Genomic DNA, 18,826 nt, shown 5'->3' on the forward strand with positions numbered 1-18,826 from the left:
ATCATCACAATATACATGTAATTCAGCTTCAAACATCAACGGTTTTTTAACAGAAATATTTATTTTACCTGAATTCCAATTACTGTATGTAAAAGGGTCATCGCCGAATAACCACACCCAGTTTCCTTCATGTCCTTCGTCTGTTCCGCCTACCCAAACGTCACTTGTACTTATCACTAAAAATAGTCCACTTTCAAGTTGTGTATACATACATTTATCAAATCTTCTAAGTGTTCGCTGGAATAAACAGAATAATTTTGAAATAATTGGGAAATCGTCGTTTTGTAACGGATGCGTCTTTTTCATTACAGCAGAAATTAAATAAAACAACACAGAACAAATGATAAACCCGTGATGAAATGAAAAACATAAAATTGGGGTGTTGTGCGCTTAATACGGATGGAAATTTTTTGTGATTGGTATTAGTCACAGGGGCCAAGCCCGTTTTCACATTAATTTCAATGTAACCATAAATAAAGAAAGGGGTCGAACTCTGACCCAGATAAAAAAAACTGCCAGCTCGCTTCAAAAGCCTAATAAATCAATTCATTTATAAAACATTCGCAATATGCATGTATTTTTCATAAAAGTAATGTCTGAGATACACTCATGCCGAATTTCAAGTTGATGGGTCTTAAAATAGCGGAGATATACGTCATTATTCTCTCGAAGTCGCCAGCAAAGGGTTTGTCCTTTTTATAATTTCTCAAGTTTCGCGAGTTTACATACACTGGCGGATTTAAGGGGGGGGGCGTGGAGGGCGCACGCCCCCCCCCCCCCCTAAAATTTTCAAAGTATGCATTACTGTAGATGATTTGATAAATTTTACATAGAAAAGTTAGCATTTTGTGTTTCACTTAATTTATAATCATGCCTGACTCAATGTTACACCTCATTGATACACCAGCTGTGCTATGCTGACTGTAATTCTGCTGCTCTATAAACATCTATAAACATCTGAACCTAATGCATGTTGACAGGTTCTGATAACAAACCAATTAAACTGTGTTTAAAACAAGCAGTGTTGGTCATTTCATTATGGTGGCTGCATCAAATTCCCCAGGGCCCTGAACTTGGGGCTTCGACCAAGAATCGACTGGAAACCCCAGCAGAGTGTAGACTGCGCTGTCATTTCCCTATTGCGATGCAAGCAGAAATTTCTGAATAACTGTATATTTTTTGAAATTTTTCTAGGTAAATAGACTATTTTAATATAAGAATTTTGAAGATTTGATGCATCAGATATTTCTAACAGCTAATAGGGGGTCGGATACCGTAACGTCATTGAAATGTTGTAACTTTGATAACCTGGTTAATTTTGGGAGTTCATAAATACCTAAAATATTTTGTTTTTAATCCAATACATGTATAAGTTATAAGTAAAAATATGTGTTAAATTGTTATATATATGTTATAGGCTTTTGTGTAAAGAGTACATAACTAAAAAAATACCACTATTTTGAGCCTGGTTTTACCTTCAAAATACACGAAAACACAGGAGCCTCCGGGGGCTTTGCCCCTGGGCCCCCACTAGGGCTTTGCCCTGGACCCACGGGGGGCCTCAAGGCGGCCCCAGACCCCCTGCCTCAATAATTTTATCCACGCCCCCCCCCCCCCTAACTACAAATCCTGTATCCGCCCCTGACATATATAGTTACTTCTTCTCAACTGACCATTACGTGTTGACAACCTATTCAGCAGCCCAGCTGCATACTATATGGAAAATGTTATAGCTCATTACGACCACTGTTAATATCTATATCAATTAAATCAAAACGTTTATATTGGTGAACATTAAGATATTGATTTGTTTGTAAATATGTGATAAATACACTGTATTCAAATGTTGAATTGAAATAATACACAATGGAACTTCTAAATGTATGAAAACAATACTTAAGACATAGTTAAGTCACCTCTACCGGTCGCCTAAGTTTTAGGTAAATTGTCCTAGCTAAGCACTCTTCTAGTTACGGACTTAAGTCTAAGAATGTACATAAGTCCTACTTAAGCACTGTCTTAGACTTAAGTACCCTTTATGTTACGAGCCCCTGGTGTCTGCATTGTTTCTACGACAGGTTGTACTCGCTTTAAATTTGTTTTTTATCCTGTCCTCAACATTTTTTTCAATGTCAAACATTTCAAAGGAACGTTTTTTTATATAAATTTTCTATTTCATACGCGTACATTCAACATCAGCAACTTAATACAATCCAAAATCTTTGAACAAAATCAACAAATGTCAATGTCTGCATCGTTCTTAACAATTTGAAAGTAAAGTTGATATCTGTCACCCCGATGGCAATGCAAATAAATGTGCTTACATTTGTATTTTATACAGGAAATACATTACTCTGGGTGAACACTTAGAAGTTTTGTTGAGTATGTAGTATATATACACATAAGGGTTCTAAATTAATTTATTAGAAAAAAGTAGAGGATTTATTATAGACATAGTCATATTATTATGTTGCATCAACGGGTATGAAATACCATATTTTTCCAAAAAGTACTGAACATTGTAATCAGGTATTGTTGCGAGAAAGGATCCATATGGACAAGCCCCCCTAGCGATGGTGCCTGATATTTCTCCATCGAATCTCCTATAGCACCTTGATCTGAACAGAAGCCAGTTACTGTCACAGTAGAAGGACACTCCAAAAACGACTGCAATTGAAAAGGACCAGATCGTTTATAACAAATTATAAATGTGAACTAGAGTTCTCTTTTCATTTTATCAATAATGAACAAATAATTGTTGCTGATATTTATTTCCCAAATAAAATCTTTATATTTTAGATTTTTATATATAAAATCAAACTAGGAGTTACCGCTATGTTGCAAAATAGATAAAACTTCAACAGTCAATCCTCGATAAACTTTATACGATGAATAAGTCAACCAATTCACATGAATTCCATCCCCGTGTCTTATACTGACATTGTGTCCATTACGAAAAAATTTTTACTGCCAACTTTAAATGTGTTAAAGCGTATAAAAAAAACAAATCTTAAGATAACGGCCAATACACAATACAAGAGGTCCACATCGCACACCTAAACAACACTTCGCTGTAACATTCTATTCCTATTTTAAACTTTGAACCCCTCAAGGGGCCCCAGTATTGGTCCGGGGTTTATGGTTGGCTTGAACAATTTAGAATCTACACTATTTGATGTTATTGCATAGTAGTCTCAAAAAAAAGCATTGTAGTTCTCCAGACAAACATTTTAGAACATGTTCCCTTTATATTTAGATGGTGGCTATGGAATCAATGTAATGAGTTGTGTATTTTTTACTTGAAAAGATTTTGACTTCCATTCTGTTTGTAACAATCAATTATATCTAATTTATAAATTGCATGCATGCATGTTTTAGAATGAAATACGGTACTTGGTCTTCAGTGAAAAAAAATTCTGAGTGAAAACTGTTTACTAGTACTTAATAGGATTACTAGTACTAAGTTAATGAATTTTAACCGGGAAGATATACGTTCACCTAATTCCTCGCTAAATGAAATGCAAGGATGAAATATTTTTTTTAATGCATTGAAACTATTAGGGTATTAATTCTACGCAATGTCCCGGCTTTCATGATCACGGCTCCGTTCCAGCATGTATGATTTTAGTAATATTAATTATTATACATTTACAACAGATCTAGAATAACAAATTAAATGATATATGTTTAAAAATTTAATTGAATACATGATTTGTAAACTATTTATTCAATAACAATCAATATTTCCAATTACCGGTGACGTATTTACTGCATGTGGCGATTGCAAATCATGTATACATATACATGTACATACAAATATATGATGTACATAATGTACCCGGGTATGTGACATCTTTAACCTTATAAATATAGTACGGCGCATCTTATCAAAAATACGACTTGAAAAAAAATCAGATCGGGTTCGGTATTTTTGTACTACACATGAATGTATAAACTTTCTGAAAATTACAAAGTTCTCTATGAAGTAAATCTAATTATTTCATTAAAATTAATAATCACGTATAACCTATCACATATTTATATCGCAACGTGTTACGAGATTTAGCCTTCTGTACTATAACGCATGCGTATTTACTGTAAACAAAACACATTCAGGGCTTCTCCTGGACATGTTTGTTGATTAAAATATGTCTTTTCTACTTTTCCAAGGTAATAATTGTTAAAAGTTTTTAAAATAACCACAATTATCATTTTGTAAGCATGTATTCTTCGTCATTATCATAGGAGTTGCTACAACATAAATTCATTTTTGTAAATGAGGCCCCTTGAGGGGTTATTTGACATATTTATGTCTGTTCATTTTAAAATGAACCAAAATTGATTAACCATTTATAAATTATCGAGAAAGTGGGGATGTGTTCCGTTAAGAGAGTCTCTTTAACCTCGTATACCATGATGACCGTAGTCGGACGAAGATCTTGAAGTTTTCAGCACGTGTCAATTACTGTCAATCAAAGTCCACGTGGTACAAATATACGATATAAGATTTTTCCGGTTTGTATGAGATTGTTTATTTCTCTCAAATCATATCAATGGTACATGAGGTACAAAAAGCAAAAATATTTACAAATGCAGGGGCAAGTTAGAAAGAGTACAGAGTTGAATAAATCGAGCTAATATTTTTTTAAACAAAATTAAATATGGATAATCTTTTCAATGAATCAATGTCATTGGTATTCATAAGGTTCCCAGATTTATAAGTACATGAATTAAAATGTGTTGAATATTTTTCTTCAATTAATTTGTTGCGGAATAAAAAAAAATGTCTTGGATTCCGTAAAATAGTGATATTCGTCACCCAGAGTGTTTTTATTACATAATAAACAAATTCTATGACATCTTTCTATGTCATTCCATTTTCCAGTTTCAACAGGTAATTTATGATTACAGGTTTTAAATTTTGTAAATATGAATCTTAAATCATTTGGAAGTTTCATAAGATAAATTTCCTATCCAAAGCTTGTCTTAAAGATTCTGTAATTCAAACATTTGGGTGAATTTTATACACTCCTGTACCAATCTTGTAAAAACTGATTTATGAGCGTCTCTTTAACAATAAATTTTAGCCAATTGATACTAGAAAAACTTTGATTAATCCAGACATAGGAAATACCACATGAGTTAAGAATATCTCTAACATATTTCAACCATGGCTGCATAAACGAACCCTCAGAAAAACATTTATAAAAATAGCGATACATTGTACATTATATGCGTAAGTTTACAATCATGCGCCACTAAAAGTTTAGCCCAGTAAGATATTATCCGTACCTCGATAAAGATCACTGTAGATTCCTAATAAAACGTGAGAAATTAATATCCGCGTAAAATCGCAAGAGGCAACCCTCGCGAATTTTAAAGTCTCGTCTTTATTTTTCAGACAGTTTTGAACTATAAAAAATTATAACAAAAATTGGTGAACACGATTTTATATTTTCGCGATTTGATACAAAACAGCGAATCGCGGAATTAAGTACTCGCGTAAAATAAGGAATTTACAGTATCAAAGGATATCGACCCTTAAATTTCCGTAAGCTCATAATCACGTTAATTAAGTATGTGAAAGGGATTTTTATGTATTTCAACTATTACAATCAACGTTATTTCTTATTTCCTCACGATACAATAGGTAAATCTGAAGTTATTTACACATATGTTTTCAGCTGTTCTGTTTTTTTAGATAATTAACCCCCATTGATTATCACCGGTACAGTAATTAATTACCCTCTATATTTTTCTCTTACATACATGTATCTTTAATTTGTAGATGTAACATTTTTAAAACCCAGAGTTAGGAAATAATACTTTGAGAATGAATTACAAATGTAAATAAACTTTCATTCACTGGATTTATTGTATAAACGTACATACTAAGATTTCAACGCCTTAAGAAACCCTGACCTGCACCTGGGCACACGACACACCTGTTGGGTATATCTTGTATATTTTGTGTTAGTTCCAGGTGTTTTCTTAAGATGGACAAACAATAGACTTTAATTAGATATACACAAACAAACAAAACTATGTCTATACAAACAAAGCAGTAATATCCCGCCCGATATACCAAAGGCAATTGAGTGTCTTTTTATCCTTGACATGTATCTAGCAGATCTTGAATTAGACCTAGAAATAACTAAAATTGGAGAGAAAAAAAACATATCTTAAACCGTTTATTAAATTAAATTATGTATTATTTGTTCATTCTTTTATTTTGTTCAATAACCGGATGAACTTACAGATAGAGAGAGGGAGATAGAGAGAGAGATGGGGAGCGCTTTCTTTCACCGATTAATTAATAATAGGAAACAAGCATATTTTAATATAATTTCATGCGCGGATTTAGATACAGAGACTGCGCTCACCCATACAATAGTTTTAAACCAAAACAAAATTATAACGGCAATCTGTGTCCATTGGAGCGGTGTTGATAATAGTGATCTGTGTTCAGTGGAACGACTACGTCTTTACACAAGCAAAACTTGGGTGTAGATACCTGTTTCTGCATGGTGTGTGATGACATTTGAAACCGCCTGGAACCCCCCCCCCCTCCTTGGAAAGTATATCATCACTGGGATCATCCCCTCCCATCCCTATGAAAGAGCTTTTGCATTTAATTTATGTATCTAAGATAAATCTGTTCAACTTGATCAAACTTGACTTAAAGGGAACTTAAAGATGGTGTAAATACAACGTAAAGGGAGCGTAAATGCCACTGAAAGGTGCTTAAAGGTGGCCTAAAGATGGCTTAAAGGTAACTTAAAGAAAGTTGGACATTAAGGACGTATAAGCTCAGCTTAAAGGTGACTTAGAGGTGGCTTAAAGATTGTATATCCTTTAAGCCCCCTTTAAGGACTTGCTTAAAGATTGTTTTTCGCCCTGTGTTTTTTTAGATTTTTCTTTTGTATTTCCATGTTAAACTTTGAACCACGCCTAGGGCCCACGTTTTGATCCAGGGGTCACGATACTTACAATTTAGAATCTTCACAATATAATGTGTTGACACAGATTGATAACGTTAAAGGGTAGGGCAATTTTTCAAAAAATGACCTTGAAAATTGACTTTTACTACAAAGTTTTGAACTGTCTTTGAACTAGAAATTGCTTTACACAATTCACATAAATCTCAGGCACTTTTTCGTAAGTGTGTTAAGGGGATAACAGACATTATTGAAGCACTGAATATAACAAAACGGATTTTAAATTTACAAAAAAAATACAGAGGGACTGCCACTGATACCTTCCCATACGCATGATCATCTAAAAAAGCAATATGAGATTAAATTTCTAAATGCAAAATTGTTAATGTAACACATTTTAACAACGAATTTAATTTCCGAAAAACACCGGCTTTTAAGATGAATATAAATAGTAAAATGTTTTATAGTATTTTACAGGAATAGGTGTACGTAAAAGTACATACAGCATCAAACCACTCTACTAAAATTATGAATTATGAGGATAATGAACTTTTAAAAGAAGACTTTTTTCTGTAGAGAATTAAATAGTGTTAGCATTTTGTTTAGTTTACTGGGTAGGTGTAAATATGTTGTATCGTAAATTTTGTTGCAAGTTTATTAAATGAATGTTAATAAAATATCTTAAAAATTACAGTTTTCATCATTATATTTAGTGGGTATAAAACAAAATCCACAATATGTTATATTGTAAAAAGTGTTTTTAAACCCATAATTTACAATATGATAAATTCAATTTGCTTGGTATACAAATACAAAATTAAATAATATGATATATTGTAAATGAGTAAATATATGAAATAGATAATTATGAACTAAAAAATAAATTTATTTCGTGTAACCATGTTAACGAATAAAAAATGTTCTTATAAAAGACAATAACATAAAATTCACAAAACATAGCTATTGATTTACGCTTAAAGTAAACGATGTTTAAAATAGTTACATATATGAAGGGTCAATCTTATAAATCGAGAACTATTTACTAAATTGTGTCATGTTTTTGAGACACTGTTAATCTAAAACTGGAGATCAAAACACAGTATTTGGAATAACAAATATGAATTTGTTGTAATTTATTTATTGAATTAATGAAAGATATACATATCAATACATGAATTCGTAGTTATTTGCTGTCGAATTTAGAACCAGTTTCATGATCAAAAGTCCACGACAAATGGGGGACAATTATCAGCGGACTAGGGTCTTTATTCAACGCTTTAAGTCTTAAGATTAACGTTGCAAAAGTGACCCCCTAGTCAACGGATCAAAATTCTTCGTTATTCGTTTCACCATCAATGCTAGCAGTTCTCCGTTTGTGAATCGTCTCTTACAAACATCAATGATCGCCAAAGAAAGCAGACCAATCAAGTGCAAGACAAAAATCACAATGGATCTATTCAAAATGAATAAAACTTCAACCTATAGTATAATACTAAACAATAGGTAGTATAAGTTCAAATTTTTAGTTTTGCTAATAAGAAAGGGCATTTCTAGAAATTGAACGTGGTAAATATTTACCATATAAGAAAAGGACAATAAGTGTTTGCAAACGGAGAATACTTGAAAAAAATCGTCAGACGTTGGACGTCAAGAAACTTTGACTTAGTTTCAAATAAAGGTTCAAAAAATCATCTTACCTCTTATAAATGCTAAAAGGATGATTCCATGAAAAATCGGTCGATATTTCATCTCTGGACGGGTAGACTGTTTGAAGAATGAAAAGGTTGATTTCATTTCGTGATTACGGCGGCGTTAAAGTACGGCTGCGTGGAAGGGCCAGATGAAAAAATAAATCGTATTTGTTCGGACAATTTCGATATTTGTTCGGACGAATTAGCTATAAATTGATTTAGACTTTTCACATCTATATATTCATGGTTATGTCCCTTCTTTCTCTCTTTCTCTCTCACCCCTCTCTCTCTATCTCTCTCTCCGTCCGAACAAGTGGCTAATTCGTCCAAACAACTCCTTATTCGTCCAAACAAATAACTTATTCGTCCAACATTATAGCTAATTCGTCTGAACAAATCCTAGTTCGTTCTGTCCGAACAAATTCTTTTTGTTCGAGAAAATAACTTATCTGTCAGAACAAATAGCAGAATCCTAATCATTTCTATCAAATTCAAATTCATCCAAACAAAAAACTTTTTTGTCAGAACAATTAGCTAATTTGTCAAATGATTTATTTATTTTTCATTGGGGTTTCCATGCCGCCATACAAGATAAACCGCGCCTTGGACCACTGTTCTTTACTGACGCCGTAAATTTATAAGAGTTTTAAAATCTTTTTCAAACAAAATTTGTTCTCTTTGTTAGATACACGTAATTGATATGTTCCTTCAATCGCCTTGACCTAAAATCCTTTAGTATTTAAGACACAAAACAGACTCAAATTACTCATGAGGGTTTTTTTGTGAAAAATATTGTTTGACCAATGTCTGTCGCTTTTTATAAGAAAGGAGAAGTCCTTTATGAGAGTCTAGAAAGATTTTACACTCTTTTCTAGTCTGTAAAGCAAATATTGAAAACAAACCAATTGCCTTTACTGAGTAAATATTCTGCTTGAATGAAAAATTGGGTTTAAAAAGCAAAACGACACTAAAACTGGTTTCTGGGGTAACTATTACCACCAAAGCTAAATATGGAGGGGAAAACCGCATATATTATCTACTTTTTAGTTTTATAGTAAGGTTTTACCCACTAATATAAGCTATTAAAGATGTAAACCAACCTTTCTTATGTTGCTAATTTTCAGTTTTTAGAAGAAAATTGATATAAAAAAATCATTACTAATATGTTACAATGAGAACAACAAAATATTAATTTATTGAAATGTGTTTTCCCCAATTTTCTATTAGTTCATATGAGTTACTACTAATACTTTACATCCATATCAATACATCCTTATAACTTATATTATTATTATTATTATTATATATAAGAATTGACATTCGTTGCTAAGATAACCAAGCAGAGAAATAGGAAAAAGAAAAAAAATCAAGTGATTTTGATCCGTTTGGTCAGAGTTTTATATTTTGATTTTAGAAATAAATTGGATCATTTTTTTTTCTTTTGATACACGACTCGAAGAAAAAATTTGCTAAAAAAATCATATTTGAGCAGCTGATTGTGAAGAGAGTAATTTTTGCTTGGAATATGAAACACCGCTATCGACCAGAAGCACTATCAGTTATTACTTACATGGATATTATTCAGTATTTTTTCCGTCTTAGATAATCAATGGCCCAATTCATTCCTTATCATTAAAAGAACTTTTTCAAATCATAAAATGTTATGTGTCATTCATGTAAATAATGTGACAATAGTATAACAAATCAATTATTCAACATCTTCTGTGATTGTAAATCATATTTTTATCAATAAAAAAACCCGAACAACTAATAAATTAGGAAATATCGATTGAAATTTCATGTACCATGAGAGCTGCCGTTGAACTTCAATATATGACATCACATAATTAATTCCAGTTTCTTACATCAACATAGCACTCTGATCTTTTGCTAAATACAAACCATTGACAAGCTTAGCATGTTCGAATACATATTCGACTTGACGAATACATATATGCACAGTCATATGTAATCTTAAAGCAGTGGGTAAATATCAGAACATTTATTCCGGTAGTTTACACATACATTGTACACAGTGCTCTGGATTAAACACTGGCTTATGCCTTTCTGTTTCTAAAGTAATCAACTGATCAAAATTAATATTGTTTAGGTACACGTGTCAATGAAAAAAAAATTGTATGAAACAGTACATTTCTTTTTAAGGTAAAGATCTATTAAATGATTCCAGAGTTTCTTTTTGATACCAGAAACATTATGACATCATAATTGATTTGATGAAAAGTTTTCCCGTACTTTTTGGCTTTTAAGGAATTATGTAGAAAATGAAACAGTTTCTTGGCATTTTAAATCAAAACATGAAAAAGTAATCCCAATACCTATTTTCAATTAAACATCATTTTAAAGAGGAGGTCAAGAGCTTGTTTGATGCCGTTTTGGGAGAGACAGTAGGCTTTTTAGATATATTCCATCAGTAAAAATAGACAAAATTTTGAGATTTGTTACTTATTTCCTTCATATTCCATAGAAAATGACAGTTTAAAACGTGATTTTTCATTGAATGTAACAAAAAATGAAGTCTGGGTGCACATAATAAAAAGTGCGTATCTGTAAACATTGATTTCCTTTTTTATTGTTAATGGTTTCAAAACCGATGAAAAGAAAACAAGGATGTTTTAAAAAATCACTTAAAATTTCCTAAATTCCATATTATGTCAAAAGAACGAAAGCAGACATTTTCTATGATTTTTGACATTTGTTGATAATCCTCATAACAGATGGTGTAACCTAAAAATAATGAATGTTTTTTGGCTTTTACTACAAAATAGTTCTACATCATGTCAGCCTCCAAATGGCGGGGAATTAGATTGTTTTTTTTTAATCCAAACGTGCTTAAAAGCTTAATTATGTAGTTTATTTTCAAAACAGTTTGTACAAATGTAATAACATTTTATCAGTCAAAATATTAAACATTTATGACTTTTCTACTCATCACCATTTGAAAGTTGTTATTTTAATTAGTTGAAAAAAAATCAAAGAAAAGTATGTTTTCTTATCGGTTTGTACAGGAACAACATTTATAACAGATATTGAACCATTTATGGGGTCACTAGTTCTCCCTCCAACGTTAGTCCCTGATACAAGCACCGTATAGTTCCTGGTCGTGGCGAGCAATATTTCGTAGTAATTATGTTTTCCAATACTATACCATTTGGGGGGGGGGGGGGGGTATTTATTTGCACTTACACCCTTTTAACGATTTTGAAAAGTCTTGAATTTGCAAACCCAGTTATCTGACAGATATGTTTTCTTATAAACATCGTTTTTAACAGTTGCTTTAAATTTGATTAGTATTAAATGCCAGGTGACAAAGAGGGCTAAAGGGATGAAAAAAGAAGAAGGTGGAGCAATATATCCCGGTATATAGTAACATGTTTGCTCACTTTTATTTTTAAATCAAAGGCCTGAAAGGCCTAAGAGTCGACTTGCTCTGAACATGTTGTCAATATTTGATGGAATTTTTTAATTTTATTGTTAGTCATACATAAAATTTCTTTTCTGTCTTCTGTAAATAAATTGATCATAGGTAACCAAAAATAATAGAGTTCTTTGCGGCAGAAATTACCTTTATGAGACCAACTTTATCATATTATTATATGATAATAATATTTAGGTATCCTCCTCTATATAATTATTTATTCAAAAATGGTCTTTCACGATTCATGATTTTTTTTATCTTTGATATCTTGTTGCCAGGGATAATAAGATACTTATATACTGATTTCTTGATTTATTTCAAAATCTGCTTGTTGAGGGCAGAAAAGGGTCAATAAATATCAGGTTCCTTAATCATCTACTCGTGTCAGTACTTTCAGTACGTATATTTAATACGTTCTGTTGATATTTAAATGATAGACTGGCAATGCCTGCCAGACTGGCAATGCCTGTCTGATATGTGCAAGCGATACACATATCGTAGGATAGAGACAGAGAACCAGTATATTTCGATGACGAAGAAATAAAAACTATTTGCATTATATCGCACATTATCATATCACGCTTGTGCTCAAAATCCACTCCAAGAGATCCGTTGACAGCAGGGGTATTCTCGCCTCGCGAGCTCAATTGAAAAACAAATTGTTTTTTTTTCTAGAAATAGAGTTTACGAACATCTCCATTCGGAACTTCGGAATAGTTACGTTCGTAAATATGGAACAAAGTTTGCCCCGTGTAAGTTGTTGAATTCATGGGCAGCGATTGAACAAAGACTACTTTGATTTGTTTTATTATTTAAACATCAAAAAACATTTTTAAATATATGTGTAAATAAATATGAAAATGTTTTACCATTGGCAATCACGCTAACAAAAGCTGGTAATGAATGCACTATTTTCTTTAGCGCATGAATAATGTAGTGCAATATTTTCGCAGAAATGGCTATGATAACAAGGACTCGGTCGCTTCGCAAGCCGACTCAAAAGTGTGTTTCTATTCTCAGAATGAAATCGTTGAATAAATAAATAATCTATTTACCAAAAGGCAAAGTAAAGGTTGCTAAAAGGATATCAATCATCGAAGTATTTCGTCTCTTTCTTTGTGGAACTTATTGCAGTTGAGATAATAATACATTCATAAAGAATTATTAAACGTCGAAAAAGACTATATGTATTAATGACTGACGTCTTATTATTCTGGAACTATAAATGAAATCATTAAAATTTATAAAATGTGTTTAAACAATAATTTAAAAGACTTTTACATCTTGTTCATTACCATTAGTAACTGAGATTATGTTGTATCACTAATGAATAAAAAACAACTTTAATGATAGTTTATTGTAACAAAAACCGAACAAGGTATTAACTTAAACGTGATGAAAAACAATAATCACCACACAAATGTCAGATCGGTTGACTTATACAAATCCAATATAGAACATGTCTAATCTTTGACCTTGATCAATTCTCGATAGATAGACTCTGATCCGGTGACATACTTTGCAGTTATAACAACATATAACAGTCTGGTTTCAGACGATAACCAATAATCAGTGTTCCTCGTTTTAAAATGATGAAGAAGATCTGCAAATCCTACGTCGGATCCAATGTAAACTACAAAAGTAGGGTCCATTTCAAAATTTAAGTTGAATACATCTGTCCAAGATACAAGTATTTTCCCATCCTTTTCAGCATAAGCAACACACGAGTTTCCTACAAAAATTATTAAACATAAACCAATATAAGAAATCGTATAAGAAATTGGAATTTTGCATTATTCTTAAATCCACGTTCCTCGTCTTAGAGAGGAAAAACAATGCTTCCTGGAATAATCGAATTTTGAGAAACTTTTCCACCATTTCATTTTTGGACTGTGTATACGTATCATATTGCCAAGAATATTTCTTTTTTAAATGTTTTGAAGTGACTAATGGTGCAGTTTTTTGTCAATATATATAATTTAACGTTTTTATCCTTTAATAGGAAGATATTTTATTTTAAATCAAGAACGTGATACTCTGTTTCGGCTAAGCTTAATCCTGGGGTTATGAATAAACAAACCTGAATTAACAACTAATCATTTAAGGGTTTTTATTATAGCGCAGTATTTTAACCTTACATGATTTTGAACTTTACCATTAAAAAATTGCAAATGCCATATTATCTCCATAGTGTGTTGAATTCATTTGACCAAGTTCACATTTCGTTTCCAAGCATATCCTCCACCAAATTTTACTAAATAAATTCGTTCAGATTAAGATAAGAAAATAAAAATTAAGACGACGATGTTGATAGATAATGGATACCGACCAAAAGAGTCCATAAGCCACGAAGCTCAAGAAGCTACAGATTCGGTTGTTTTGGGTTTGTTTTCTTTTTGGCACGGATGCATATTTCTAGGACAGCATATTTTCTTACCGGTTTGTACAGGAATAATATCTTTAACAGATATTGAACCATTTATGGGATCACTTGTTCTCCCTCCAACGTTAGTCCCTGATACAAGCACAGTATAGTTCTTCATCGTGGTGAGCAATATTTCGTCGGCTGAAAAGTAATTGTGCGTTCCAATACTATGCCAATCGTAAACTATCAAGTTGTCGGACTTTATACAAACTTTGTACGTCGCCATTCCGGAAGTGTCCCTAAAGGCCTGCCAGTGGAAATAAAGGGACGTGGAAACCCCTTGGATGTTGACCGAGTTTTGAACTGTGGCACTGTTTACAACAAACTGGACTTCATCAGACACTGGTCGAGGTGAATCAAATGAGACAACCAGCGGTGATTTCCTGTTTACTTCCGTTTGCAGACCAACTTTGTTAAAACATTGCACCGAAGGGAATACGTTTGACCCATGTGAAATATTCAACGTTGACTGACAAGAATACAAATTCCTAGACGTTTTCCAACTTTGAATATTTTGTGAGCCAACCACGTTACCTAATAAAAAAAAATCAGAATTTCATAGTATAATATCTAAAGCAAGATACCGTGGAGAAGAAATAATATTATAAAAGGGAATATTATCAAAATTCAGAGAATATTACAAAAGATTATATTTCCCTAGTTAGCAGTTTATAAATTACACGTGTATAATGTCCCGATCAATTTTTATCGTTTTTTATATTCTGCAACTAATGATATTTTTCTTTTTTGTGCAAAAGATGCATTTAGGCTTATATCTTAAAGACTTCATTAGCAACTTACCAAAAGCACATTGGCAGTAAGCAACTTCACTTTCGTTTTCTTCCAGAGTCAAATCAATGGTTATTGAAGACAAAGTATCGCCGTTTTTTTCAATATAACTGATAAAAACATTCTCAATGTGTATCTTTGGGGGTGTATGATCCCATACAATGGAATTAGAGTAAAAATATTTTCTTAATCCTGCATTGTTTTCTGCCATTACGGATATGTGCAAAGTTGTTCTGTGTGAAATCGGCATTAACACTTTGTGAATTGTAAATGGAGACGTTGCTTTGATTGTTTTGAGCTGCCGTCCCCTTAAGTGAGTTCCAAAATACATTTCTACATTTCGTATTCCACTTTCTTTATCGATAACATTTGCAGCAATTGTCAAAAAGTTTGGAGAGATTTGTCGCACAACTAATGCCTTAGAATCATCAATCTCCAAAATCTCACATTTGTACAGAGTAATCCTTACTGATACATTCTGGTTTTGTGGGGAACTAACGAAGACACCTATGTCTGATGTTAATGTTTGAGGCATAAATGATATTTCAGACGAGTGTTCGTTTAAAGCCACGTCATAAAGATTTCCATTAATGTCGATTTCCACATTTTGAGTTTTGATATCTACATCTCCATCAATAACAATTTTATACATTGTAGAGTTAATCAAACGAAACACATCTTTAATCACTTGTTTTTCATTTGTTAATAGTTTTGTTGTTACAATTGAAACTTCTGAAAACTTATTGCATTTCAATCCTTCCGGCATGGTTTTGTCTAAAGTGATGGGTTCGGACCTAGAAATGTCACTACTGTAACCCGCCTTATCAACTGCTCTCACATTTATGAAGTAGCTCATCCCATGGACGAGAGAAAGATCTGTTATAGTGTATTTGTTTAAAAACCCTACATTCAGATCTTGTACAATAACATTTTGGTCAGCATCTATGACTGAAAGAATGTAACGATCTATAGATGATTCGAAATCAGAAAATCCTTCCCAGGAGGCACTTATCGTTGACGCTTCCTTTAGCCATCTGTCATCATGAAAAAAATTAGTTGTAAACACAATTCCAGCGTCCGGAGGGGTAGAGTCAATGGTGATACCGTCTGAAGTAAGTTTAGTGGACTGACCAACGAAATTAACAGCTTCAACCGAAGAATAATATCTTACTCCTGGCTCTAAATCAGGAAAATTCCAAGAAAAATTTGTTGCCAGTCCTACACTTTGAATTCCAGAGATTTCATGTCCCCCAGGGGATACACCAATCATTATTCTGTACTCTTTGACTCCACTTTGTGCGTCAGAAAAAACGCTTTTCCAACATGTGGTAATGTTTTTTGTTTTGATGAATTCTTTGTCATGTGTACAAATCGTGTCTGAATCCATGATGAACTTTCCCCTTCGTATACCTGGTGGCGTTGTGTCAATAATAATTGGTTTAGATTGTGCTAGAATATATTCCGTTTCTGAAACCCAAGTCTTAAGGTACGCAACATATTCTCGTTCATTTACAAGTTGTCGTTTCCACGGTAAGCAATGAACAACCCGATTTTGTAAACTCACATCTTGCCAAACTTGCTCTGTGGTGGTTTTAAATATTCCATAGCCATAAGGCATGTTTTTTATACCTATGCTCCATTCATACCTCAATACATTTATATTTTCTGATTGCCACTCAATACCTAAACAACGAGTTGAAGAAGTCCATTTATCTGAATGATGTCCAAAAATACGCAATCTAATCGAAGAATTATTCAGCATATATGTATTGTTTGTCTGCGTGCATCCAAGTGTGTTTCGAATATAAAGACATTTTCCGCCAAGAATTGCGCACGTGCATTCTTTCGTACAATATGATACACTACAAGAATGCTTCTCAATAACAAGATTACCACTTGTGTTGTTTTTGTTGTTTGAAACTGCAATAAATGTTAATCTTCTCATTGTTCCATTTAAGTTGGCATTATTTCTTGCCCATATAGAAAAAATTATTTTGTCTCCATTTATCAATCCACTGATATTAAAGACACCAGTTTGTGTTGAATTTTCATCGCCACCGTGTAATATATTCACTATTCCTCTGCTGAATTCCATGTCACTGTGTGTTTTTCCAATAGTTATGAAATACGATTTTATACCAGATTCAGGATCACGAAAGTTTTCCCACTTTAGCGTTATAGCAGAGTCAATATTAGACCATGTACCATCACCATGCACATTTCCATGTATTGGCGGTGTTCCATCAAACACAACGGGTTCACTTTTGACTGACTCGCACAACTCGGCCATGTTACAGGAAGTCACGGTAACATAATAACTGTCACCGTCTTTTAACCACTCCTTTGAACTTAGTGACTTTACAAATGTACCATTACTCTTTACAATAATGTTATCTAATTCAGTATGAGCCCCGCCTTGAAGCTTAAGAGAAAGCAGAGTCATCTTAATTGGGCTTTCTTTATCATCAAATCCCCACTCCACGTGTATAACCGATGAATCATATATTGAAGGAGCTTCCTCACTGCTTATAAATCTCGGTGATTTGGTAACTTTAGGTGGAGTATCATCTACTCTAAAACTATGAGATGATTGACGAGTTGAAAGACCAACTCTATTCGTGGCTTTTACGACGGCATACAAGTCTTTGTCAGTTGGTAAAGATAAGTTCAGTAATAAGGTAGACTGTTGTAAGCGGACATTTTTCCACTGGAATATGTTGCAATTTAGTTTACTTATTCCGACACAAATCTCGTAATGCACAATACCAGATTGAACATCGGCAAAATTTCCCCACTCTAGAGACAGAAATGACCTATAATAGTAATACATGTGTCATGACACTATGAGTGGATAATACGTAAGTCAATATTTCCGTAAAATTTGATGTTTTTAACTTATCATTTACATATTTATGCAATATAAGAAACTGTGGAAACGTCAATGTTTGTTTATTTTTTTTATCATGCGGAAAATCTTGAATCATTTAAATAAAAGAAGTGAAAGTTCATGTATACAATTTTGATCAAAGCAAAATTAAATCAGCATTGTACATAAGACACAAACAAGGTAAATTTATACCACATAATATAATTTTCCTTCAACTCTTAAGAATATTTTAAACTTAATTAACTGTAAATTTTTCTATCCTTGATAATATAGGGTACGTTTTTTTTACGCCCATCAATGTCTTAATTTTATTATATTTGAATTAATTATTCAAAATTTTCATTTAAACTTAAAATGTAATTAAATTTTTCATTGTTTAAAACACATATTGTTACTATGAAATTTAATATTTATTTTCTTTAAATCAATAATTCCTAACAAAAACACGATCCTAGATATATTCAAATAGATATTACTTAACCTTTGTGGGATGTATTTGACATTTTCAGCTCCAATAGAAACAAAGCCTGGAGCAGGGGGAGAAGGGTCAATGACGATTCCATTGGAAGAAGACTGGCTACACAATCCAGCCATGTTACAACTCTCCACGGTCGAGAAATATCGTTTTCCTGGGATAAGAGGTAATGTCCATGTCCACTC

General features: G+C 32.6%; 2 protein-coding genes across 3 annotated transcripts in view; both read right to left on the reverse strand.

Moving 5' to 3' along the window:
* LOC128176954 (uncharacterized) overlaps window positions 1–8,766 on the reverse strand; it is a 34,056-nt gene extending 25,290 nt beyond the window's left edge. Inside the window, 3 exon segments of the mRNA XM_052843466.1 lie at window positions 69–176; window positions 2,494–2,667; window positions 8,636–8,766. Coding sequence (XP_052699426.1) covers window positions 69–176; window positions 2,494–2,667; window positions 8,636–8,732 — 379 coding nt within the window. The 5' untranslated portion in view covers window positions 8,733–8,766.
* Window positions 8,767–12,893: 4,127 nt separating this feature from the next.
* Window positions 12,894–18,826, reverse strand: part of LOC128177164 (uncharacterized) — a 29,703-nt gene continuing 23,770 nt past the window's right edge. For both annotated transcript variants that reach the window (XM_052843745.1, XM_052843746.1), the window contains 4 exons: window positions 18,648–18,825; window positions 15,292–18,092; window positions 14,503–15,024; window positions 12,894–13,797 (listed from right to left, as the gene is read on the reverse strand). In XM_052843745.1, coding sequence (XP_052699705.1) covers window positions 13,529–13,797; window positions 14,503–15,024; window positions 15,292–18,092; window positions 18,648–18,825 — 3,770 coding nt within the window. In that variant the 3' untranslated portion in view covers window positions 12,894–13,528. The remainder of the gene's footprint in view (window positions 13,798–14,502; window positions 15,025–15,291; window positions 18,093–18,647; window position 18,826) is intronic.

This window comes from Crassostrea angulata, chromosome 3 (assembly GCF_025612915.1).
Source record: "Crassostrea angulata isolate pt1a10 chromosome 3, ASM2561291v2, whole genome shotgun sequence".
Taxonomy (NCBI): domain Eukaryota; kingdom Metazoa; phylum Mollusca; class Bivalvia; order Ostreida; family Ostreidae; genus Magallana; species Magallana angulata.